General features: G+C 41.9%; 1 protein-coding gene across 1 annotated transcript in view; it reads left to right on the forward strand.

The window, feature by feature from the left end:
- The window catches only part of LOC115084330 (multidrug resistance protein 1A-like), a 176,033-nt gene that overhangs the window by 91,410 nt on the left and 58,439 nt on the right, over positions 1-26,184 (forward strand). The window contains exons 15-17 of the mRNA XM_029589047.1: positions 4,071-4,241; positions 6,686-6,847; positions 19,668-19,892. Of these exons, the coding sequence (XP_029444907.1) occupies positions 4,071-4,241; positions 6,686-6,847; positions 19,668-19,892 (558 nt within the window). The remainder of the gene's footprint in view (positions 1-4,070; positions 4,242-6,685; positions 6,848-19,667; positions 19,893-26,184) is intronic.

Raw genomic sequence — 26,184 nt, forward strand, 5'->3', positions numbered from 1 at the left:
GCACTGTCCTGCCGAGAGCCGTTCCTCAGACTCACCCCGGGAACCATCCAGTTACACACAGTTCCGTCGTTTCTCCCCAAAGTGGTATCTCACTTCCATCTCAACCAAACCATCTTGCTACCATCGCCAAATGAGCTTAAGAATTCGGAAGAGGCTCGAAGTCTATGCCATCTCAACATCGGCAGGCTCCTAGTCCGATACCTGGAAAGGTCGGAATCTGTACGAAAGACGGACCATCTATTCGTCCTTCACAGCGGGAAGAAGCAGGGGGAAGCAGCCTCACGAGCAACTATAGCCCACTGGATCAAAGAAGTCATCAAGGCAGTCTACGTAGAAGCAGGCAAGCCACCGCCTTTACAAGTCAAGACCCATTCTACTAGAGCCCAGGCAGTGTCCTGGTTAGAAACCAAGATGCTATCACCTGCCGAGATCTGCAGGGCGGCAACATGGTCCTCCATCCACACCTTCTCCAGGTTTTACCGCTTGGATGTTCAGGCTCAGGAGGACACAGCATTTGCAAGGGCAATACTAAGTGAGTCATGGGCAGCCTCCCACCCGGTTCGGGAGTAGCTTTTATACATCCCATTGGTCCTGAGTCCATCTGCTACACGCTAGGAAATGGAGAAATTACTTACCTGATAATTTCGTTTTCCTTAGTGTAGACAGATGGACTCAGCATCCCACTCACGGCTGCCGTTACTCATGGAATTCTCGAGGGACGTCCCCGGGAGCGAGTGATTCACGGGTAAGCCATGCTTTCCTTCATCTAGGACACCCAGCCTACCGAGTGTTTTTCTCGGTTGAGGGCACTGGCAGTCTCCAGCTATAGCCAATTCAATCATTTCAAATTAATTAAGTTAACCAAGTTATAAAGTTAATCAAGTTATTCAAATTATTCAGTCATACATATATCCACAATGCTTTTCGAGGAGAATACTGAAGAGCTGCACTTCCTGCAGGGGTATATGTACTAGGGCTGACGTCAGATTGAAATCTGATCTGTCTCCAACTGCTATCAGGGGTACACTATACCCCATTAGTCCTGAGTCCATCTGTCTACACTAAGGAAAACAAAATTATCAGGTAAGTAATTTCTCCAATTTTCAAGTTCAAATAACCGTTCCAACTCTTAAGCTTTTGTTGTCATCTTGGTAAGATGACAAAACTCCCAGTTCACCATCTTATGTTTTCCAGCTCTCTCACTTAGGCACCTGAGTCTTAGTGACTCCATATCTTCCTTCACCATTTGCTACACTTCAGGGTAGTCTCTTTAATTTCTCTTTTGCATAATCTTTCACGCAACATGCTTTCTCTATGCTTATTCTTTTGTGCAACCAGCAAGGGTCCTTGATGGTAGTTTATCCTCCATTACTCCTCACAGAAACAGCTCACATTCAGATACAGGAGTGGCATCAGAGTCTGTACATCGGGCAGTGTCTGTCCCCAGCCCTGTGATGAAATAACCAGTTGCAAACCCTCCCCCCCTCCAACACAGTTCCTGAGTCTGAGTACAAGCGCAAACCTCTTCCCCTTTCAGTAGTAAGTGCTTCAGTTTACAATCCAGTCTCTGCACGCAGAAGCAGCTCTTGAGACTATACACCCTGCAGTCCATTGGAGCTTTGTGTTAATCTCGATCCTTGCACTGAAATAACCAGCTGTATCTCCCCCCTCATAGTCCAGCTAGCCCCCCCCCCCCCCCCCCACCAGCACCGTCTCAAAATGCAAAATCCAAATTCCAAACTTTGTAAGTAAGAACTTGTAATACAAATCACTTCTGTTTACCTCTGGGCTGTTGGAAACCCCCATCTGCACAGATTATAAAATATGTGTTATAGAAAACAGATAAGGTGAATTTTAAAAGCCTGACGTGTGCCAAAATCAGGAGATGTACACACCTGTAGGACATGCACGTGCCCAGTGGATTTTAAAAGTTGCCTACATCTGTGTGCATAACCCAATGCACAAATATCTCACTTCATTTCAGAAAGGGTCAATATTCAAAGCCCCTCAAAGCCTTCTCAAAACTGCAGAGGTTAAAGGGCCAGTGCCATCCTTACCCCATCCGCTCCTGAGTACTGTCAAAATTGCACCAACATTTGGCATCCTAGGCCCCCTTCCCTCTCCCTACCTTTTCACCCCCAACCCTAACCCTCCCACCCTTTGGTACCTTTACACTGTTTCCCTTCCGCCCAGATCATGGTAGCAGCTTACCATGACATGGTGCGTGGGCATTCTCTGGGGTGGGAGGAGAGGCAAGAGATGAGGAAAGGCTGAAGAGGTTAGGGCTTTTCAGCTTGGAGAAGAGACGGCTGAGGGGGGATATGATAGAGGTCTTTAAGATCATGAGAGGTCTTGAACGAGTAGATGTGACTCTGTTATTTACACTTTCGAATAATAGAAGGACTAGGGGGCATTCCATGAAGTTAGCAAGTAGCACATTTAAGACTAATCGGAGAAAATTCTTTTTCACTCAACGCACAATAAATCTCTGGAATTTGTTGCCAGAGTATGTGGTTAGTGCAGTTAGTGTAGCTGGGTTCAAAAAAGATTTGGATAAGTTCTTGGAAGAGAAGTCCATTAACTGCTATTAATCAAGTTTACTTAAGGAATAGCCACTGCTATTAATTGCATCAGTAGCATGGGATCTTCTAGGTGTTTGGGTAATTGCCACGTTCTTGTGGCCTGGTTTGGCCTCTGTTGGAAACAGGATGCTGGGCTTGATGGACCATTGGTCTGACCTAGCATGGCAATTTCTTATGTTCTTATGCGTGCAAATAGTTCTGGGTGCACACCCTGGTCTAGTGCTGCATAACTTTATTTCTGCTATGGAGAACGTGCAAGTTAAAAAAAAAATGGCCATCTCTGAGGGATTTAAAGGATCTGTGGTAACTGGGGGGCGTGCAGGTTATTAAACCAAGAAGATTTGGAGGACCTAGATCTATACTGGATAAACTGGTAAAATTGGTCATGGCATGGATGCATGCTAGTTATAAAATTCCATCACTCAATTTGTTGCAGCTGGACATGTCTATTTGCAAAATTAGGCACACACATACGTGCACCTAGGCTATTTTATAACATATGTGCGTCTATGTTATAAGATTCTGTGTCCCTGGGTATGTGCTGATGCACATGCATATATGTGCGCCCATACACTCATTTGAAAGTTACCCTCTAAGGGGTAGATTTTTAAAATGGCCGCCCCCCAGCAAGACAGTCTAATTTCACCACCAGGGACATGTCACTGCTGGCATCCCTAGTGGTGACAGATGAAAACTTATCCAGATAAGTGGTACTGAACTGCTGTGCACGTGTTTTTTTTACTTTCAATTTTAAAGTGGAGATTTTACATGTATATTTTCAATAGCACTTACCCCACCACCCTGTACATTGCTTTTTATGACCGTACATTTTTTAACATGTGCGCGTGAAGGAAATTTCCAGTTTTACCAATAAGTCCAAAAGTTTGCCCAATCCATGTGCAGGTCATCAAGACCCTCCTGGATCTTCAGCCTGAACTCCCCCGATTTTTTCGAGGCCACTGACCTGCTCAGTACTTCACAAGACCTTAAATGTTACCTTAAATATATGCGAGTAAGCTGCCGAATCTACCTATGTTAGTCTTTTATAACCCTAGCAACTTATATGCCTAACCTTTGGCCTGTTCATTATGCCCCTTTTCTTCATGCATATAGGTATGCATGAATCATATTTATTCATGTCTGAGCGCTTTAAAGCAGAATATATGCGGGCACATATTTACATGCTCAACCTTCTGAAAATCTATCTTATTGTGATGATGATGCTCACATGTAAGTTGCTTATAAAATAGCAAAGGCTTTTAAAAATTGCTACAATATATGCAACTACTCACGTTAAGTGCACTTAATTTGGGTAAATGGGCTTTTGAAAATTGCTACAATTATATGTTCCATTTATATTTTCCTTTGAAAATTACTTTGCAAGCGTGCTACTGGTAGCTAATGTTGGCCTTGCATTATGACAGAAGTTAGTAAAGCATAAAGAATTCAGTGACTGTTCACACAATCCTTGAATATTTTTATTTTCAGAGATTCGGTACAATGGTGGGTGAAAGAGGAGCTCAGCTAAGTGGAGGGCAGAAACAGAGAATTGCTATTGCTCGAGCCCTGGTGAGGAACCCAAAGATTCTGCTACTGGATGAAGCAACATCAGCTCTGGATACTCAGAGTGAATTCATAGTGCAAGAAGCTCTTGATAAGGTAAGGATCCTGATCCACAGATTCAGCTTCGATCAAGCGATTAAACCACCCGCAGTTTATACTTCCAGCGCTGCAAATGCTAATGGGACTGGGTAAGTCTTTACCTCATTCCTGGCAGGATTATTATTGTATGTATCATGCAGAGGGGCGAGGGGGGGGGGGAACCTGTTTCTGGCACTGTAGGCAGGTGGGAGGCATCCTGACTTCAAATATTATTATAGAACCAGGAAAGGGGTGGGGGTAGAGGCCCTGACCTGTGGACACGGGACAGGATTGTCAAATTTGGGGAGAGGTTTTGGGGGTAGATGATGCACGACTCAACAGTTCCTTATATGACACTTTTTTTTTTTTTTTTTTACTGTAAACGAGCTACTTAACTGGATATCTTTTGAAGTAAGTGATCCGGTTATAGTTTAAAAATTGGCTAAATTATCTGGATAACTTTCCAAAATGCTTCTAGAATGCCTTTTTAAAATCCGGTTAGATATTAGCTGGATAATGACTTATCCAGCTGAAATATAGCCATGTAAGTTGCTCGATGTTCAGAAACTTTCCATTTTAGATGGATAACTTGTGAGTTATCAATTTAAATGGCTTTGAAGATTGATATCCAAAGCAACAAACTGAAACTGTATCAGAGGGTTTTCGATAACATTAGCCCACAGATAGATAAAATACAGAAAATAGGGAATTCACATTTCTAGACTCCTAGCCAATAATATAGATATGCCATTCAAATTCATATTCATACATGGTACAGATTGATTATATTACTGAATACACTTTGGGTGGTGCAATGGAATTGAGCTTTTCTTTAAAGTTTGTCTCTGCAATGTACTGTTATCCCATTTATCTAACACAGAAAATCTGAATTGTTTGCAGTTGTTTGTCTTTCTGGTTCATCAGAATGTGATCCCTTTTGCAAAAAATGTAAATAAAAATAACGTTAGACAAGCTGAGGTCCAAAATCAGCCACTGTGCGGCTCTGCTATTTAGCCTGATAAAACTTATCTGGCTAAGTATATATTCAGTGTCGCAGCTATGCCATTGAATATATCCGTCTATCTTAAAGTTAGCTGGAGAAGTTTATTTGGCTAACTTTAGGACAGCTCTACGGAACAATCAGACAGGCCGAGCCTGCTCTTGGACACGCGTTTTCCCTTTCCCCTTATTCAGTAAGGGGAGGAAAATGCGCGTCCAACCCGCGGCACCTAATAGCGCCCTCAACATGCAAATGCATGTTGAGGGCGCTATTAGGTATGTGCATGGGATACAGAAAGTAAAATGTGCAGCCAAGCCGCACATTTTACTTTCAGAAATTAGCGTCCGAAAACCGGACGCTCAATTTTGCGGGCGTCCGGTTTCCGAGCCCGTGGCTGTCAGCGGGCTCAAGAACCGACACCGGCAAAATTGAGCGTCGGCTGTCAAACCCGCTGACAGCCGCCGCTCCGGGCTAAAAGGAGGCGCTATGGATGCTCTAGTGTCCCTAGCACCTCCGTTTCTACCGCACCACCTAATTTGAATACTGAATCGCGTGCGCCGGGAGAGTGGGTGTTCGTCCACTCTTCCGCGGACTTTACTGAATCGGCCTGAGATTTAGCTGGATAAGTTATGACTAATTTTGAATGTCTGAGTTAGCCAGATAATTTGCCTGGCTAACTCTTCTCCTCTCCATAATTGCCTCTGGACCGCCCCTTTCTTATCTGGCCAAATTCTAGCTGAACAAATAGCTATCTGGCTAGAATTTGGCCAGATAAGTGGCCACATTTTCATTTAGCTGGACAACTTTTTAGTTGTCAGGCTAAATGCTTTTGAATATGGACCTCTCTGCTTCTGTTTTTGTTGATTTATTCAAGTTTATCTTTCACTATTTTGGTTTAGTCATGTTTTGTAGATTGTACCTGTTCTGCTATGATGGCTTTTTGCCTGTGTTGTAAATTGTATTAATGTTTTCTTTACCTCATGTCATAAATTTCCATGGAAGAAAGAGAGAGAAAATGAATTAAATAAATACGTAAAGGATTTCCAAAAATATTATCCTTTACTGTGGCATTTGAATCTGCAAGAAATCTCTAATAACTTTAGGAAACTTCAGTTTTAATATTGTATTCATTTGTGGAGGAATATAGTATAATAATAATAGCATGAAAATATGAATGTGAAACAAAATGTAGTACAATTTTGAGAGTTTCAAAAATTGGTACGCATGAACCAAAAACCTCATGCAACTGTTTATCATATTCAGCACTTTCTTGTGGTGCCATTCAGACTTTTGCTTTTGCACGTATCCTCACACAAAGGGGAGTAATGTACTAGCACAGTTGGTCTGGGAAATCCGATTGGGCAAACCTTTGCAGTTTTGTAAATTCGCTGCTTGGAAAAGGCACATACTGGAAACCAAGTTAGAGTTGGGTCCTAAACGATTCTATTTTGTTTTTTTTAAGGCAAGGGCTGGACGTACTACAATTGTGATAGCTCACCGCCTCTCTACAATCAAGACAGCTGATGTTATTGCTGGATTTAAGGATGGTGTTATTGTTGAGCTGGGAACACACAGCGAGCTCATGGCACAAAAAGGAGTCTATTACTCTCTTGTAATGCAACAGGTAACCAGTTCTGGACTGAAATGCACAATTATATACCCTGTAGTGTCCCTATACTTTCCTCAAAGGAAAAGCCACTAGTGGTATAACATTTGTGAGGAGAAAATGGCTTAATTTTTTTTCAAAAACATTTACCTGGTTTGGCTGAGAATTTCCCTCCTCCTGCCTGGCTTTCAGTACGTGCGGGCTGCTTGCTGGGTTAAAGAGAGGTGCTCCTGAGGATGTGGTTAGGTTGCGTGAGTAAAACAGCACAAGTATTCAACATTTTCCAAAGTATACACTCTGTTTTATCCTCTCTCGGCTGCCCGTACAAATATGAAGTGGAACATAACAGCATGCGTGGTTACCTTTTGAAAACTGATGTCAATGTGCATGGCTTCAACATGCCTACATTCATTGAAAATAACGTGAGAGACTGAAAATTACCCTCTTTAATCTTGTAGAAGGTACCATTTGGACAGTTTTTCAACTGAGGTCTTAGTCACAGAACAAAACCAGAGTAACAGTATGTTTTTTCCTTTATATACTTTTCTGGGTTTGCCAATACCATTGTTTGCTCCCCATCCATTAATCCTCCACGACCATGGCCTAGTCCATAGCTACTTAAAAGAATTAACCAGATGTTCCCAGTGTGGCACTGGCAATGATAAAGGTGCCTCAGCAGGAAGAGTCACATTTTTCTGAAGGACCAAAATGTATTTTCACAGTACAATATCATCATGAAGCACACGTTTTGGCAAGCAAGGTACTTCACTGGTGCAGAGGTTCTGATCAGTAAAGTCTTTACATTCTTGTTGAATGTTCCTTTGCATCTATGTTTCATTCTACATTTACCTTCTGTTTCTGATTAGTACTTACTTTCCTTTCCAAAAACATTATACCTGAACACTTTTCATACTCTCCGCTCAATTCTAAGGGGGTAAATTTTAAGAGTTACATGTGCAAAAATTAGCATAATTGTGCATAAGTAGCACCTACTCACATAGATGCTATTTTATAAATATCAAACATACGTGCATATTGTTTCTTTTGCGCACACATATACATGCATAAAAAGGGGATGGTCTGGGACATTCTGTGGCAGGACCAAAGTTTACAAATATAAGTTGCTATTTTAAAAGGCACACATGGAGATATGCCAATTTAATGGCACAATTCTACACCTGCTAATTATCTTATATAAGTGATATTCAACATGTTTATTGTGTACTAGTGGCCTGGTAGGTGGGCTGGGTGGGGCAGATCAGGCTGAAGAACCAGGAGGGTCTTGACCTAGAGAAGGACTGGACAATCTAGTGGCATAATTGGTAAAACTGATGTCAATTATACATGTTTTAAAATATACCAATTTGCGCGCAAAATTCCTCTTTGCACTTTCCTGCATAAAATATACACATGTATTTTTAAAATAAGTAGGAAAAGTACATACCTTCAATGCATTGCATGTAGCCACGTGTAAGCCTTCCTTTGCGCATATGTAGAGGGATAGAGATTCATGTATTTTATAATATGCATGCATGTGATATGCACGGGTTATAAAATACTATCGTAAATCAACTCGCAACTATATACACGTGTATGTGCCGCCTCACATGGTTGCTTAAAAGTTATCTCCTAAGAAAATAAGAATTGCCATGCTGGGTCAGACCAAGGTCCATTGAGCCCAGCATCCTGTCTCCAACAGTGTCCAATCCAGGTTAAAAGTACCTAGCAGGTCCCATAAAATAGATCTAATTTCTGTTACTCACCCCAAGGGATAAAAATAGTTTTCTTTAGTCTACCTGGCTAATAATGCGTGTTAGGCTTTTCCTCCAGGAACTTGTCCAAACCTCTTTTAAACTCTGCTATGCTAGTCACCTTTATCATATTCTCTGGTAACAAATTCCATAACTTGCGCTGAGTGAAAAAGTACTTTCTATGATGTTTTGAATCTGCTGGTTATTTGTTTCATGGAGTATCCCTTTGTTTTAACATTATTTGAAAGAGTAAATAACTATCTTTTTTATATTTTCTACCTCACTCATGATTTTATAGACCTCTTGTCCCCTCACAGTCATCTCTTTTTCAAGCCTTCATAGCCTCTCATCATAAGAGAGATATCCCATCCAGTTTATAATTTGTCGCCTTGCTCTGCACCTTTGCTAGTTCTATGTCTTTCTTAGGATGATGTAACCAGAACTGCACATAGTATTCAAGGTGTGGGCACACCATTGCTTTATACAGAGGCAATTTGGTATTTCCTTTTTTTTATTTATAGATTTCAGTGATTTACAAAATATCACATCCTTTAACAGGAAACTTTGAGAGTCATAGAAAGAAATGTAGGAATACATAAGATAAAGATAGGTAAAGAAGCTCTCATATACAAATAACAATAACTGCATGGGAGGATGTAATAGGAAGAGACCAAAAAGGAAACTACTCAAACATTAGGAACAGGCCTAACCCGATAGTGACCTGCAATTCACAATTCTCAACAAAACTATAGTAATATGAGGCAGGCTGAAGCTGAGCTCTAGAATCAAGAGAGACCCAACTGTTCAGGGGAGAAAAAGATAGATGCATCATCTATTCTTTATAATAATACCCTTGTAAATATATCTTAATAAAAAGGAAACACCCATATAAATGGCTTCTTGACACATAGAAAGGAATCTCCTTCTTCTCTCTTGAGTTAAGAACATAAGAAAATGCCATACTGGGTCAGACCAAGGGTCCATCAAGCCCAGCATCCTGTTTCCAACAGTGGCCAATCCAGGCCATAAGAACCTGGCAAGTACCCAAAAACTAAGTCTATTCCATGTTACCATTACTAATGGCAGTGGTTATTCTCTAAGTGAACTTAATAGCAGGTAATGGACTTCTCCTCCAAGAACTTATCCAATCCTTTTTTTAAACACAGCTATACTAACTAGAGATGTGAATCGTGTGCCAGATCGTCTTAACGATCAGATTCGGCTGGGGGGGGGGGGGGGGAATCTGATAGTTAAGATATGTGAATTGGAATCGTTTCCGATTCCAATTCACATCGCTAATTTTTTTTTTTTTTTTTTAGGGATGCCCGCGCCGCTAAAAAAAACCCAACCCACCTGACCCTTTAAATTGACCCCCCCTCCCGACCCCCCCCCCAAACCTTTTAAAATTACCTTGTGGTCCAGGGGGGCCTCGGGGAGAGATTTCCCATTCCCAGGCATCAGCTGTTCTAAAAACAAAATGGCGCTGATGCCCCTTTGCTGATGCCCCTTTGCCCTTACCATGTGACAGGGTATCTGTGCCATTGGCACATGGTAGGAGCACTGGATGGCCGGCGCCATCTTTAAAGATGGCCGGCAACAAATTCCAGAGTTTAATTGTGTGATGAGTAAAAAAGAACTTTCTACGATTAGTTTTAAAATTGCCCCCTAGTCTTTCTACTATCCGAAAGAGTAAATAACCGATTCACATCTACCCGTTCTAGACCTTGCATGATTTTAAACATCTCTATCATATCCCCCCTCAGCCCTCTCTTCTCCAAGCTGAAAAGTTCTAACCTCTTTAGTCTTTCCTCATAGGGGAGCTGTTCCATTCCCCATATCATTTTGGTAGCCTTTCTCTGTACCTTCTCCATCGCAATTATATCTTTTTTGAGATGCTGCGACCAGAATTGTACACAGTATTCAAGGTGTGGTCTCACCATGGAGCGATACAGAGGCATTATGACAATTTCCATTTTATTCACCACCCTTTCTAATAATTCCCAACATTCTGTTTGCTTTTTTGACTGCCGCAGCACACTGAACCGACGATTTTAATGTGTTATCCACTATGATGCCTAGATCTTTCTTGGGTTGTAGCACCTAATATGGAACCCAACATTGTGTAATTATAGCATGGGTTATTTTTTCCTATATGCATCACCTTGCACTTATCCATATTAATTTTCATCTGCCATTTGGATGCCCAATTTTCCAGTCTCACAAGGTCTTCCTGCAATTTATCACAATCTGCTTGTGATTTAACTACTCTGAACAATTTTGTGTCGTCAGCAAATTTGATTATCTCACTCGTCATATTTCTTTCCAGATCATTTATAAATATATTGAAAACTAAGGGTCCCAATACAGAGCCCTGAGGCACTACACTGTCCATTCCCTTCCACTGAGAAAATTGTCCATTTAATCCTACTCTCAGTTTCCTGTCTTTTAGCCAGTTTGCAATCCATGAAAGGACATCGCCACCTATCCCATGACATTTTACTTTTCCTAAAAGCCTCTCATGAGGAACTTTGTCAAATGCTTTCTGAAAATCCAAGTATACTATATCTACAGGTTCACCTTTATCCACATGTTTATTAACTCCTTCAAAAAAGTGAAGCAGATTTGTGAGGCAAGACTTGCCCTGGGTAAAGCCATACTAACTTTGTTCCATTAAACCATGTCTTTCTATATGTTCTGTGATTTTGATGTTTAGAACACTTTCCACTATTTTTCCTGGCACTGAAGTCAGGCTAACCGGTCTGTAGTTTCCTGGATTGTCCCTGGAGCCCTTTTTAAATATTGGGGTTACAAATTTTTACTAATAGGTCTGAAATTTCATTTTTTAGTTCCTTCAGAACTCTGGGTGTATACCATCTGGTCCAGGTGATTTACTACTCTTCAGTTTGTCAATCAGGCCTACCACATCTTCTAGGTTCACCGTGATTTGGTTCAGTGCATCTGAATCATTACCCATGAAAACCTTCTCCATTATGGGTACCTCCCCAACATCCTCTTCAGTAAACACCGAAGCAAAGAAATCATTTAATCTTTCCATGATGGCCTTAGATGATCGAGGGGTTAAAGGGGCACTTAGAGAAGCTAACGGTCCAACTGACTCCCTGACAGGCTTTCTGCTTCGGATATATTTTAAAAAGTTTTTACTGTGAGTTTTTGCCTCTACAGCCAACCTTTTTTCAAATTCTCTCTTAGCCTGTCTTATCAATGTCTTACATTTAACTTGCCAATGTTTATGCATTATCCTATTTTCTTCTGTTGGATCCTTCTTCCAATTTTTGAATGAAGATCTTTTGGCTAAATTAGCTTCTTTCACCTCCCCTTTTAACCATGCCAGTAATTGTTTTGCCTTCTTTCCACCTTTCTTAATGTGTGGAATACATCTGGACTATGCTTCTAGAATGGTATTTTTTAACAATGACCACGCCTCTTGGACATTTTTTACTTTTGTAGCTGCTCCTTTCAGTTTTTTTCTAACAATTTTTCTCATTTTATCAAAGTTTCCCTTTTGAAAGTTTAGCACAAGAGCCTTGGATTTGCACACTGTTCCTCTTCCAGTCATTAAATCAAATTTGATCATATTATGATCACTATTGCCAAGCGGCTCCACCACAGTTACCTCTCTCACCAAGTCCTGTGCTCCACTGAGAATTAGATCTAAAATTGCTCCCTCTCTCGTTGGTTCCTGAACCAATTGCTCCATAAAGCTATCATTTATTCCATCCAGGAACGTTATCTCTCTAGCGTGACCCGATGATACATTTACCCAGTCAATATTGGGGTAATTGAAGTCTCCCATTATTACTGCACTACCAATTTGGTTAGCTTCCCTAATTCCTCTTAGCATTTCACTGTGAGTCTCACCATCTTGACCAGGTGGACGGTAGTATACCCCTATCACTATAGTCTTCCCCGACACACAAGGGATTTCTACCCATAAAGATTCAATTTTGTATTTAGTCTCATGCAGGATGTTTATCCTGTTGGACTCTATTCCATCCTGGACATAAAGCGCCACACCTCCTCCCGAGTGCTCCTCTCTGTCATTGTGCTATAATTTGTACTCCGGTATAGCACTGTCCCATTGGTTATCCTCTTTCCACCATGTCTCTGAGATGCCAATTAAGTCTGTCATCATTCATTGCTATACATTCTAATTCTCCCATCTTACTTCTTAGACTTTTGGCATTAGCATACAAACATTTCAAAGTTTGTTTTTAGTTTGTATTTTCATTCTGCTTTTTAATTGATAGGGATAAGTTAGACATTTTTAGCTGAGGTGAGTTTTTAGTTACAGGCACTTGGACTACTTTTCTAATTATTGGAACCTCACTGTCGGGATGCCCTAATTCTAATGCATCATTAGTATCCTTTAAAGATACCTCTCTCCGAACCATGCGCTGCTGAGTGATTGTCGGCTTTCCCCTTTGTTCTTGTTTAAAAGCTGCTCTATCTCCTTTTTAAAGGTTAGCGCCATCTGGGAGCAGTCTTATAGTTTGACCATAGAAAAGGGAATTAATATGCCTGAAATAAGATATAATTCTGCTAATATCTTGCTCAATAACAAAAGAAACAATCAACATAGAATGCTCAATGACTTCCATGCCAGTGTTTTAAAAAATTAGTAATATTTTGCATATCCAGAGCAGCTCCAGGGAAAGCAGAGGAACTGTGACCTTCACCAGCTGAAATTGGAGGAAATTAAGCAGGGGAACTCTGTTCCTCAGGAATCAAAATCACTTTATGAACACAATACTTAAAGGAAAAAGCCAGCGGTTCCCCAATAGTCCTAGGAAAGTTTAATAGCTTCAAATTCAGGCACTGATTCCAATTTTCTAAAAGCTCAAGTCTCCTTGGCAAGGTATTGTTATCCTAGATTACAGCGGCTCTAAGATCCTGAACTGCTTACAATTCAGACTCTATTTTCCCTACTGTGGTACACAGTCTAAGCAAAGCTTCATCATAAGATGTTACAAGAGGATCCAGACGATTAGTCAGAAAATCTGGTTTTGCACTGGAAGTCTTTATAGCTTGACCAAGCCCTGTTATTTACTCCCACAAGGTGTCCATAGTTAGCCACAGCCAGTTTAACAGGGGAGATGGAAAACTCACCCATGTCTGGAGAGAGATCTGCAGAGGGAGAAAACATCAGGGGACCTCCTTCAGTAGCCAAGAACATGGCCTCAGACTGTTCTAGGGCAGCTGGTTCACCCAAGGCAACTGCTTCACTGTTTCCCTTGAGTCGTATATACAAAGCGACCCTCTTCTCCATTCTGCAGTCGATGGGCCCCACTCCTTCAGTGACAAATTCCTGACATTGGTCAGGGACGCCCACAGCACGTTCGAGGCGATGTCTCTTCTAATCGGTGGTGGCTGAGAATTGGGGGGGGGGGGCGGAGACTGAGGGGAAACCTCGTCCTCTGGCGAATGCAATGCTTCTCCATTGACATTCACAGCGGGGCTCACCCCTCGAGTAATGCAGGTCCAGGAGTCAAAAAAGATGTTATCTGCGACTGCTTGGAAAGGTGAGAAGAAATTGAGATAAAGACCCCTTAGCTTGTCCTTCCTTTTAGGAGGCATTGAAGTAAAGGAAATAGCAACTTAGAAACAACTGGGCAGGAACAGCACTGATATAGACCCCCCTCTCAGGATACCATCTTGCCTCCTGGCAATATGATATTTTCTGTTGCATTCTCCATTCCTTTTTAGATTATCCCTATTTTATTTGCTTTTTTTGACCACTGCCACACACTGAACAGAGAATTTTAATATATTGTCCACAAGGAATCAAAGTCCTTTTGTTGGGTAGTGAATCCCAACAAAGAAATTAGCATGTGTACCTGGGATTATTTTTCTCCAAGTGCATCACTTTGCACTTTTCTACATTAAATTTTATCTGCCATTCAGTTGCCCAGTCTCCTAGTATCATAAGGTCCTTCTGCAATTTCTCGCAATCTGCTGCTTTTTTTTTTTTTTTTTTAACAACTTTGAATAATTTTGTAACATTTGAAAATGTAATCACCTCATGTCGTTCCCTTTTCTAGATCATTTACAAATAATGTTACCTTGCACAGGTCCTAGTACCGATCACTGTGGTACTCCTTTAATGGCCTTTCTTCATTTAGCAAACTGACCATTTAGACCTACCCTCTGGCCTCACCTGGAGTACTGTGTTCAGTTCTGGAGACCGCATCTCCAAAGGAACAGAGACAGGATGGAGGCGGTCCAGAGAAGGGCAACCAAAAAGGTGGAAGGTCCTCTTAAAATGACTTATGAGGAGAGATTGAAGAACCTAAATATGTACACCCTGGAGGAGAGGAGGAGCAGGGGTGTAATGATGCAGACTTTCAGATACTTGAAAGGTTTTAATGATCCATAGTCAACAATAAACCTTTTCCGTGGAAAAAAATCAGAACTAGGGGTCACGATTCGAAACTCCAGGGAGGAAGACTCAGAACCAATGTCAGGAAGTATTTCTTCACGGAGAGGGTGGTGGATGCCCAGAATGCCCTTCCAGAGGAAGTGGTGAAGACTAAAACTGTGAGGGATTTCAAAGGGGCATGAGAAACACTGTGGATCCATAAAGGCTAGAGGATGGGAATGAAGAGAAGAGCCATGGGGGTGGCTTGTTGGAATGGAGGCTTCTACCTGGTGATTACTACCCTTACTCAATAAGCCTTCGCATGGTTAATGCAACTCCAACATTGCTCTCTGCTTCAAGGCAATGGGAAATATGGAAAAGAGGATTTGCGTTCAGACAACAACCAACATGGACCAAACTTCACAGTCTGGGTAAACAAATTAAGCATGGGGGTAGCTTGCTTATTACGGCAGTTATTTCTCACTCCATCCCACAATGTAAATGGCACCGCAACATTCATTGTGGGATGGAGTGAGAAATGAAAAGAAAAGAAAATTATTATTTCTTGAAGAGTATCAGTGTTATAGATTAAAGCAAAAGTAAATAAAGCATCTTGATGATCTGCTTATACAAGGTGTCCCCTGACGAAGGCTAGTGACAGCAGAAACATGGTCCGTGTTGGGGCAGTGTTTGGAACGCTACAGTGGGAACTAAGTTTTTTTTTTTTATCTAAAAAATATATAGTTTAATAAAAATTAAAACATATTTGGGAATGTAGTAAAAATTGTTTTGATTAAAAAGGTTAATGGGTGGTTATAAAATGAGGCACAAAGTCAAGTGATTACATTAGAGTGCTATAAAATGGCTGATGCTGTTTGCTGCCCATTGTGTGGTGAGAGACAGTGGATTAAAAATCTAATGCACTAAGGTCTGATGTTCTCAATGTTTTAAATAATTATAAAGATGGTTGATAACAAATGAATTGTTTCCTCTCTTTATTTGAATATTGTCATTAGTGAGGGGATTTTGGCTTCTGTATTATGTTTTAGTTCATGCCATCCAGTCCCAGTGATTTGTTACTATTCAGTTTTTCAATCTGATCTATTACATCCTCCATTGTCACAGTTATTTGTTATAGTTGCTCAGAATCTCCACCATTGAATAATGGTTCAGGTGTCCATATGCTCCTCCTATATAAAGACCCAGGCAAAGAATTAATTTAGATTTTCTGCTATTTCCTTGTCCTCCCTGAGCACTGCTTTTGCCCTCAGTCATCTAGCAGCCCAACTGACTCCTTCGCAGGATTTTTGCTGAATGTACTTGAAAGATTATTAGATTTTGCGTCACTGGAAAATGTTTTCTCAAAGTCTTGCTTGGCCTGTCTTACTACTGTTTTACATCTAACTTGTCAGTGCTCTTGCCTATTTTCTTCATTTGGGTCTGCTTTTCATTTTTTGAATGTTGTCATTTTAACTTTAACTGTCTCCTTTACCTCACTATTGAACCACATTGGCAGTTGTTTGGTCTTCCTTAGTCCTTTTGTTAATTTCAGGGAATACATTTTACCTAGAATTCCAAAATGATATTTATAAACAATGTCCATGCCTCATGCAACTTGATGAATTATGATCACTATTGCTTAGCAGCCACAGTATCATTTCTTTCCAGGTTGTGCGCACTGAAGTCTAGATCTGTAGCTGACCCTTCATCTGTTCTAGGAACAGCTGCTCCATGAAGCAGTCTTTAATGGCATCTAGAAACTTTGAGACATTGATCTAATCAATACCAGGATAATTGAAATCTCCCATTATTATTGTGTCACCTAATGAATTTGTTTTTTTAAATTTCATCTTAACATTTCAGTGTGTTTTATCATTTTGAACAGGTGGCCACTAGTATATACTCACTAACTGGGGCATCCAGGATCAGTCTACCTCCAACCTTGCAAACCAGAGACAGTTAACACTGAAAAATAATCAATAAATCATTGTTTTGATTTGGAATAATGTGGCTGCAACTTTATTACAAACAAGAAGATAACAATATACCTGGTGCTGAGCCTCAAAGTCACAATCTCCCCCTTCCCCACAGTTCCTGCACCTGTACTTGTTATGAACCGGAAGGTGGACCCCTGTATTGAGGTAGAGTTAGCGCTACCCAAAGGGACTTGACCTCCTTTAGGTCTCTACCATCAAAGGGCAAGGCCAAAGGCAGTGGATGTTGCTAGATGACTTCACCCTGGAAGCTCGTGATCCCCCCCCCAGTAGGAGCCCGTAGGGATCCGGCCGCTGGGACTTAGGAGACTCCCTTGAAGTCTGAAGGGTTGTGGATTCCAGACGGCTGGTGCCTCCAGCAGGTCGTGGTAGTCTTGAAGGAGTCGCAGGGTAGTCAAGAGCCGGTCTGAGGGTCCAAAAGCACGAGAGGGGTCGAAAGCCAATCCAGAGACGAGTCAGGAGAAGGGTCCGAAGCCAGTCTAGGAGCAAGCCAGGAGAAGAGACGAACGCCGGTCCAAGATCAGTCCGAAGGTCAGGAGCCAAGAATCAATCCAACAGGGAATAGGAGTAGAGCGGGACAAAGAACCAAAACAGGAGCACCGGACACTGGACGAAACCCAGCCAGGAACCTTGATACCAAGGCAAGGTCTGAGTCTCAGACCTTGCCTTAAGTACAGGAAATCAGGGGAGGAGTCTCAGGGGGAGCCATGACTGTTTCCAGTCATAGCTCCTTTAAGAGTAGTCTTCAGCCGCGTGCACGGCTCTAATGAAAGCAGAGGGGGAGGAGTCGAATCTACCACGGGACCATGCCACCGAACCAAGCCACAGCAGCAGCCGCTGGAGAGGGCAGGAGAAGGCTGCCTGCAGCCACCGGAATCCTTGATAGCCAGGCCCAAGGTAATCATTTCTTTCATGACCGCCGGCCTGACCCTGCTTGCGGCTCGCCGCAGCCAGCGGCAATGACACTCGGCCCCGGTCGCGGCTTGCCATGGCCGGCGGTGCTAACAGTACCTGCCCAGATTCTGGAGCAGTTGTCCAGGCCATCAATCAACTTGCCTCACCGGGCCACTCTCACAGTTGTCTTCTGGCCCAGTGCGAGCATTCCTACAGAAGCAGATCTCTCCCAAGACCCTGCCGTGTATCGCAACATCTTGTCCTCCACCACCCAGGCATGCCATTCTGAATGAGACTTGCCACGTACCAGCCATCTTTTCTTTCACCAGAAGCTCAGACACCCGCCACAACAATTTTAAAATACAGAATTACTAATCCCCTTACAATTCATCTAGCTTAAAATCATATACCTAACACTAAACAGCATAGATGGACAGGAAGGGAGGATGGGAAAGCAGCAGCTGCCAGTGGAGTCAGTGATCCAAAGGGGAGTGGACCGGAAAGCTTCTCCCCTTTAAGTGCAACAGCACATCCTGACTCCCCTCAAGGCAGCCTGCCAATTACAGAGGACTTCAGGGACAGCTGCCCTTCTGTGTGGCCACGTGGCATGCCGGGATACCCCTGGAAACAGCCACATGTCCATGCGGCTGAGGAGGCCATGTCCTCTGGGGGTTGGGAGAGGAGAACTTCCAACCTCCTACCGACAGGACCCACATCTGTTCCCCACCCTACCCGACCAGGCCATGAAGGTAGTGAATATGCATTGGCTGGGGGCGTAGGGGGGAGCAAGCCACTAACTGCTGGCGGGGGGGGGGGGGGAGATGCGGGCCTTGCAGGCATCTCTGCCATCCCTTACTGTACTCTTGCCTGTCATGGACTTTATATTCATAAGGATTTCACAATGCATTTTGTTGCAAGATTTTTATCGTGCTTGACTCTACCATCTATTACATCTTTACATCTCCTCAACCTTTCAATATGTGAAACCTTAATACCACTGTCTGTTCATTTTCTTTTCTCCACTTCTTTCTTAGGCCTGGATTTATCAAAATGCGATAAATATCGCATGCGATAGGAAAAGGTGTGTGTTTTATGGTAATACTACTTGGGGGGGGGGGAATCAGGTTTAGTAGTTTTAAGGAATGAGAGAGAGAGACTATCCAAAATACCCTCATACTAGATAGGTATTTATATGTCTATAGGAGGCCCACCTAGTAACTTGAGGTGAGGTTTAGGAAGTGTAGGGGTTAGGGGCCATTTTGACATTCAAAGTGAGATGTACGAACAGAATAGTGCTCTCTTGTGAAGATTTGATGACCTTTGGAGTGAGAAAACTCGCCCAAAGATGAGATTTGTGCAATATTCTCTCAACCTAGCTTGATGTTATCCAGGTAGAGAGTCCATCAAGGTAGGCTGAGAGAACAGCTAGGCTGGCTGGCTCTCCAGGAGCTTCAAACTACTAAAACCAGCATTTGCAAAAACATCGCAATGTGCGATAAAGCCCTATCGTACAGCCGAATAAAAAAGGTTTAGCTAATGCCGTGCAATAGGGCTTCGCAAAACTGTGAACCCACTCCTCCTCTTTTTCTGATTTGCATCACACCATGCATTATGGTGCTATCGCATGCAAAAATGCTATTAACACGATTTGATAAATGACCCTGTAAGTCACTTGTATTGTTTATTCATTACGATTAGTATCTATACATTGATACTCCTATCATTTGGTTTCCTTCTAATATGCCTGATATTGACCTCCCAATTATAAAAATGAAACAAATAATTCCTTCTATTTGTGCTTTTTCTTTTGCAATTACTTTTAGAGTCATAAAATAAACAACGATGAAGATGATGGAGATTCAGAATATACAGAAGATGAAGAAGATGAACTCTACCAGGAGATCATTCCAGATATAAATGAGCTCCCAGAAACAGAACAAATTGAAAGAGCAAGTATTAAAAGGCAATCCAGTAGATTGAAACGTAGAAAGTCATCTAAGAGAAGCATTAAAAAAAAGAAAAAGGAATCCAAATCAGATAAAAAAGAGGTGAGTGTTCCTAGGAATGGATTAGCACACCAGTTCAGAACCATCTACTACCTTATCCTTTCTTTACAATTGTAACATATTGCAGACCATAGTCTCTTCTCCCCACTATGTATCTCTTGCTGTTGCATGCCCTTCTGGGATCTGGCATCTGTAAAATGTAATCGGCAGTCTACTTTGATTCAAGAGTTCAGTTCCAAATACTTTCAATAAACAATTACTGGAAATTAACAATAATGACATGATACATTAAACTTTCTTTCATCAGACCTATATAATCAATTACATACAGAGAAATTATCTTTAAGTGATTAGTTCCATCGCTTTATAGATATCGGTGTTTTTTAATTTGCAAGATATAAATTTACAGGAAAATGAATTGTGCAACAAGGAAATAGATAAAATGTAAAAAGACAAATATGAAAACAATAAAAGGTTATTTTGATATTCCTCCTACTTTCTGAGTTACTTTCCAACTACCGAAGGGAAAGAATATGCTTCAATAGTAAAAATACTCGGGTACAATTTTAAAATTTCCCACATAGCTGCAAAGTGCACAGGTGTGTTTAGTGTCCGTAATTTCATCTAATTTTCAGAGAAGCTACCTGGGTACTTGGGCTGTTTTCCTCCCCTGGCCTCAATTCCCACCCATCCACGAACACCTCCTCACAATATGGCTGAGTAGAGGAAGGTAAATTTCATCCAAGAGCAATCTAGGAGCATTAATCTGTTTTAATGCAGCTGGATTGCTTTCAAAATTATGCTCTGAGGGTCTTCTAAAACCCAGCCAAAGATCAAGATGTATGCAGTAGCAAATGCAATTCTTGTCACTTGCTTACGTGTTTTCTAGACTGAACCTTAATTTTATTCAAACCCAGTAGCAAGAATAATATCAAGGCATCGGTGTTCTTTTTCTTTTAGCAGTCATTGTACACAAGTGATATGCTGTCATTTTCTTTCATTTTATTCAATGCATGTTGAATTTCATAGGACACACTAAACATTTTAATGTATATTAAAATGTTTAAACATACACTAAATTGTTTTTATTACACAGTAAAATAAAATATGAATTGAACCTCCCCCTCTTGAAATGACATGAAAGAAACAAACCTTTTTCTGCCATATACCTCTAGTACACACATCTATTTCATTCCACCTGTGACATATTCCATTTTCTTCAAACTTGAGTCCTTGACTGTGTCTCTCCCATTATCTCTTGGATAACGGATGAGTACTTCGGATGGAATATGTCCAAATTCAAACTCCTCTTTCAGCCCACTTCCCAGTGTTGCCAGCTCATGCCAGATTTTTACTGACAACATAGTTTCTTTTACATGTAACCCTATCCCCGGGTGCAGATTGCTACCCAATGAGGCCATAACAATATTTGTTTTACTCTTCGGGGCTGGAACCTTCCCAGGCTAGCGTGAACACTGACATTTCCTTTCAGAGCCTGGATCGTGTGTGTGTGTGTGTGTGTGTGTGTGGTGGGGGGAGAGATTACTCTCTCAAGGCCCAAAGTGAGACACCTTGTATTCTTGTCCCTGGGAGAGGGGTGCTTATGTCCTAGTGTATGCTGGATGTGCCCAAATTAAAGTCTTTACTGTCAAATTTATGATAGTGGCACACAACAGTACCACAGAATGTGTTCTTTTACAGTCTCCTCCTCAAATTGCAGGAATGTCTGACACCAGGCCAGGGGAACTCCTACCCTCCAGGGCATGGAAACAATAGTCCCCAGGTGGGCAGAACACCCCTTCTGACTGGTCAAAAATACCAAGTTAAATTCTCTGCATAGAGAGACTAAATTCTCTCTCTCTCTCTCCCCCCCCCCCCCCCCCCCCCCAGGGGTTTGGAAGCACCGGATGGGTGACTTCAAGGATGTTAGGCTTTGCCTTTACTCACAGTTAGTTGATTTTTCCAATTTCTTTGCTTCTGATGCCGTCCTTTTGTTCTTTTCTGTTGTGATCCCTAATGGGAGGGATCCCCTGAAGCAGGATGCTCTGTTCTTCAGTCAGGAAGGAAGGGCAGTCAGAACTTACTCCTGGATCTTCAAAACCAAACCTTCCAAAAAAAAAAAAAATGACGATAACATCGGAGTGCATCCTTTCGGGAGGTCACTGGCACCTCCTTCCTCGTGGCGGTATAGAGGGCAGGTCTTCTCTAACCTGCACAGCCCCAGACACAGGGTTCCCCATTCCCTGGGCCCAGGAGGCGTACAGGCTATAGTAAGGCTCCTATCACTTAAAAGGTTAAATCCAAAAAATATACCCAGAGGGAAAAATCCAAACCCGCCAAGGAGTGGCCTGGAAAGGAAAAACCCCTCTCAACTGTGGTCAGGACCACCAAACAGGGCTTGCTTGGCTTCTCTGACCGGGCCTGAAAAACAACGAAAGCTAAGCACCTAACTACCTCCTATACTTGCAAACCAAAAGGTACTGCCTCCCAAGCTCTAATCAGAGCTCTGCTAGAAAGGCTCACCAGGGGGACGGCCATTCCAGACCCTGCAGAAGGAGGGGCGGCATCTGAATGGAACTTTCCCCATGAACACTAAATTTGCTGACATTTATTTATTTGTTTGTTTTGTTTTTATATACCGACATCCGATCGAAATACCACATCGGTTTACATAAATAAGGCAGAAGCTGTTTATTTTACATTGTAACATTGTAACTTAAATAATAATTTAGGAAGAAAGATGAACACCCACGACTTAACACCCACAACTTACCGATAGCATGACCGTAGTGTCCACTGCATACAGATACACATTTTACCGTTGTCCTTTTAAGGTGAATTTTCAAAAGGTTGTGCATGCAAAAAATGAGCATATATACACGTAAATAGCCTATACGCATGGATATGCTAGTTGATAAGCCTAAAACATACACGCATAAGTAAGGGTTCACGAGTACATTTACATGTGTAAAATAGGGGCATTCTGGAGTGGGGGGGGGGGGGTCAAGATTTTGACTGGTACGATGCTATTTTATAAGAAATGTATGCATGTAGACTTGGCAGCTTATTTGCATATATTTATACCTGCTTTTTATCTGACTGGGTGGGGGGAGTTGAAGCTGAAGAGCCAGATGCTGCAGATGGACTGGGCAGACTGGTAGACAAATTGGCAATACTGGTAATTTCACTGACATACACATGTTGGAAAATCTGCTGATATACACGCATAAAAGCAGACTTATGGGGGGGTGGAGGACTAAATGCGAGTAAATTGCCCATGTAAAATCTCAATACATATATTTTAAAGTAGAAAAAACATATGCGCAGAGCAGTTGCACCACTAAGCCAGATAAATTCTAATTAATTTTTCTATACTAACTTTAAGTACTTTAAGTACATTAAGTTAAGGTGCCTATTTTCAGGGCACCTTAAATGGCTGAACATAGGTGCTGGGCTCTGTGTAACTTGTGTAATGCTATTTTTCATGCTTGACCCTCGTTATCCCTCTCCTATACTGTATAAAGTCAGTGCCCCTCTCTGAATGCTTGTCTCCTCCAGTAAGTGGTGTGCTATGAGGTATCATGAATTATTTAATATATAATTCTTACCGTCCAAAACTGGGCCCTATTTTGGCCGTCACCAGCACAGATATTCCAGAGCCTTTACTCTCTGTTCTAGGCGTATTCCCCTCCCCCCTTCTCCGCCAAATTCAAGCCCTGAATGGAACAGAAATAGTCAACGGTTTGTGACTAATAGTGAATGTGCTCACTTTCAGTCCAACTAAGGAAAACCCTGTACTCTAAACAAAATTCTGCCTCCTTTCACAGGGCAGAGACAGATTTATTTTATTTTCCCTTCTCTCGCTGTTGAGAGGGCCAGAAAAATTCAGCTCCTGTTGGCCAAAAAACCCTTAGAGAAGGGAAAATACACATTTGCTCTAAACCTTTTGATCCTCCCCCCCCCCCCTTCCCCCCAAACCACCCCTGGCAAAGGAAAAAGAAACAAACCAAACCCAAGCACACCCATTGTTAGTTCTTCTGGGAATGACAGACACCTCCCATGTTAATTTTAGTGCAGCTAAGATTTAGCTATTTATAAGTCTTTTGTTACACATGACAATCACACCTTAACTTCAGGCATAATATGTTCTTATACGAGATAAACCAGAGACAAGGAGGACTGCTTGTAATTTTATTCTTAAGCATGGTATAGCAGCAGAGGTTCATGCACATTATTTATATGATTAATCTAGAAATACAGAAACTTCAAAAGGAAAGAAAGCAGAATACACAGAAGACAAAACTTAAGCTAGGAAGCATAAAAGTCTAAAACAGGGCTTCACGAAACCTGGTCCTCAAGGACTCCAACCCTGTCAGCTTTTCAGGGTTTCAGCGATGAATACGCCTGCGCTCTAGTTGCGGTGGAAGGGAGTGCATGGAAAAGGTCTTATGCGTGTACATTGTGACCATCCTGAAAACCCGACTGGGCTGTGATCCTTGAGCCCTGATTTTGGGGAGCCCTGGTCTCAAACCTTACTCTCTAGCTATATATTGGGGAAGTGCATTCATTTTGAAATGAAAGTATAAAATGGGACACACAAGCCCATTTTTGTTTCATTTCAAACAAACCAAAAGGTTTAACCCCCCCCCCCAAAAAAAAAAACAAACAAACCATATAGTTTTGTATATTTTTTCATTTTTAGCAATTAGCGTACAAAAAACCCCACCAAAAAATCTCAAAACATGAAAATCATCAAAAATGAAAAGCGGGAAAGAAAAACAAACAAATAAAAAATGAAAACATTTTACCTGTACCTACTGCATATGCTATGTAATAAAACCGTATTTAACACTTAGCAACTTCATCAGAAGCAGGTAATATCTCTTACTTTAACATGGGATCTACAAAAATAATAATAACCAACCTTGAAAAATGTGGGCAGTTAACATCAGCTGCCTGGGAGAAGGGAGCTGTAGGCCCACCAATATGGGGGCGCTCTGTCCCCTCCCTGAAAGATAAACAGAGACAGGATTCCTAGTGTGGGCTTCCATGCCCCAAAGCCTCCTGCTGTCCCAGCCCCCAAACGTGTCCTCCAGCCTCCACATGCTCTCCCTACCCCCTGAACTTTAATAGTTTCCCCCACTTCCAATCTTCTAACATGGCGTCCGAGGGCACGTCTGCCTCCTCTACCCCATTACCAGACTCCCATTTACCTTTCCATAGGCTTTGACGTTACAGGTTAGAGTTTTAGCATCACCATTTTAAATCTTGGGCTGTTACTGGTGGGAAGGAAACTACGTCCCTCCTGTCAGTGAAGAATCAGAAGTCTTTTTGGAAGGGTGAGTGGGAGTATGAAGTTGGGGGGGGCCCAGAGACAACTTTAGAAGGATGGGATTGGGGGGGGGGAGGGGGGTCCTTGGGAAGTCTGGAGGCCTCATTTTAAGTTTGGAGGGCAGTGGAGTATGCAAAGAGTTAAAGAGCCCAGAAGACACTATTGAAGTTGTTAGGTGTATGTGTAAAAGGGGTTTACTTTCCGGTCCCACTCGAAGGTCATTATTGAAGTTTGGGGAGAGAGGGAAGTCCTGGGGCATTCATATATGTCAGGGGGATGGATGAAGAGAGGTTGGCATGTGTTAACATAGCCCACCTATATAAAAAAGGTTAACAACTCCTGAACTGTAGTTAACTTTTCTGCATTAAGTGGACTGTATTAATCCTTTAACACTGGTCAGTAATTGCATCATCATAATTCATGAAGCTATTTGCATTAGCATTACCATTGAGGAACCAGTAATGCACATACAAATAGCAGGCATGCTTACGCCCATTAGTTCATAGACCTGATGGATGGTTCAATGTGGATCTGGAATAGGAGAATGCCCCACAGTATGGACATGGGAAGACTGAAGATTTTAGGAATTTGTTTCTTCAGTGTCTTCAGGGAACTCCACCATACTTACATCTGTATTCTCTTTTGAAGTTTACTACACATTGCATCACCAAAAAATAGGTCAGTTAGAAAGTAAAGATGTCACATTTATTTGGATTGCAGAACTGGTTTCACCAGGACTCTAAGTATTCACTGCAGCCACACTCACCTGCTTGCCACCTTTCCAGAAGATGAAGTAGAATAAACACTTCTCAGGTGACCTGGAATCTGGCTTTGGTTGACTGATGTGCTGGGTTTCCCTGCAGGCCCTAGGGATGTGCAGACCAAAAGTTTATGTTCATAAGTCCATAAGTCGAAAGGGGGGGTCAATTTCGGTCAATATGGACATATGGAGAATTCCATAGGTTGAGTCTATGTCCATACGTGCACCGATTCCCTAAATAA

Source organism: Rhinatrema bivittatum, chromosome 2, assembly GCF_901001135.1.
Source record: "Rhinatrema bivittatum chromosome 2, aRhiBiv1.1, whole genome shotgun sequence".
In the NCBI taxonomy this organism is placed as follows: Eukaryota; Metazoa; Chordata; class Amphibia; order Gymnophiona; family Rhinatrematidae; genus Rhinatrema; species Rhinatrema bivittatum.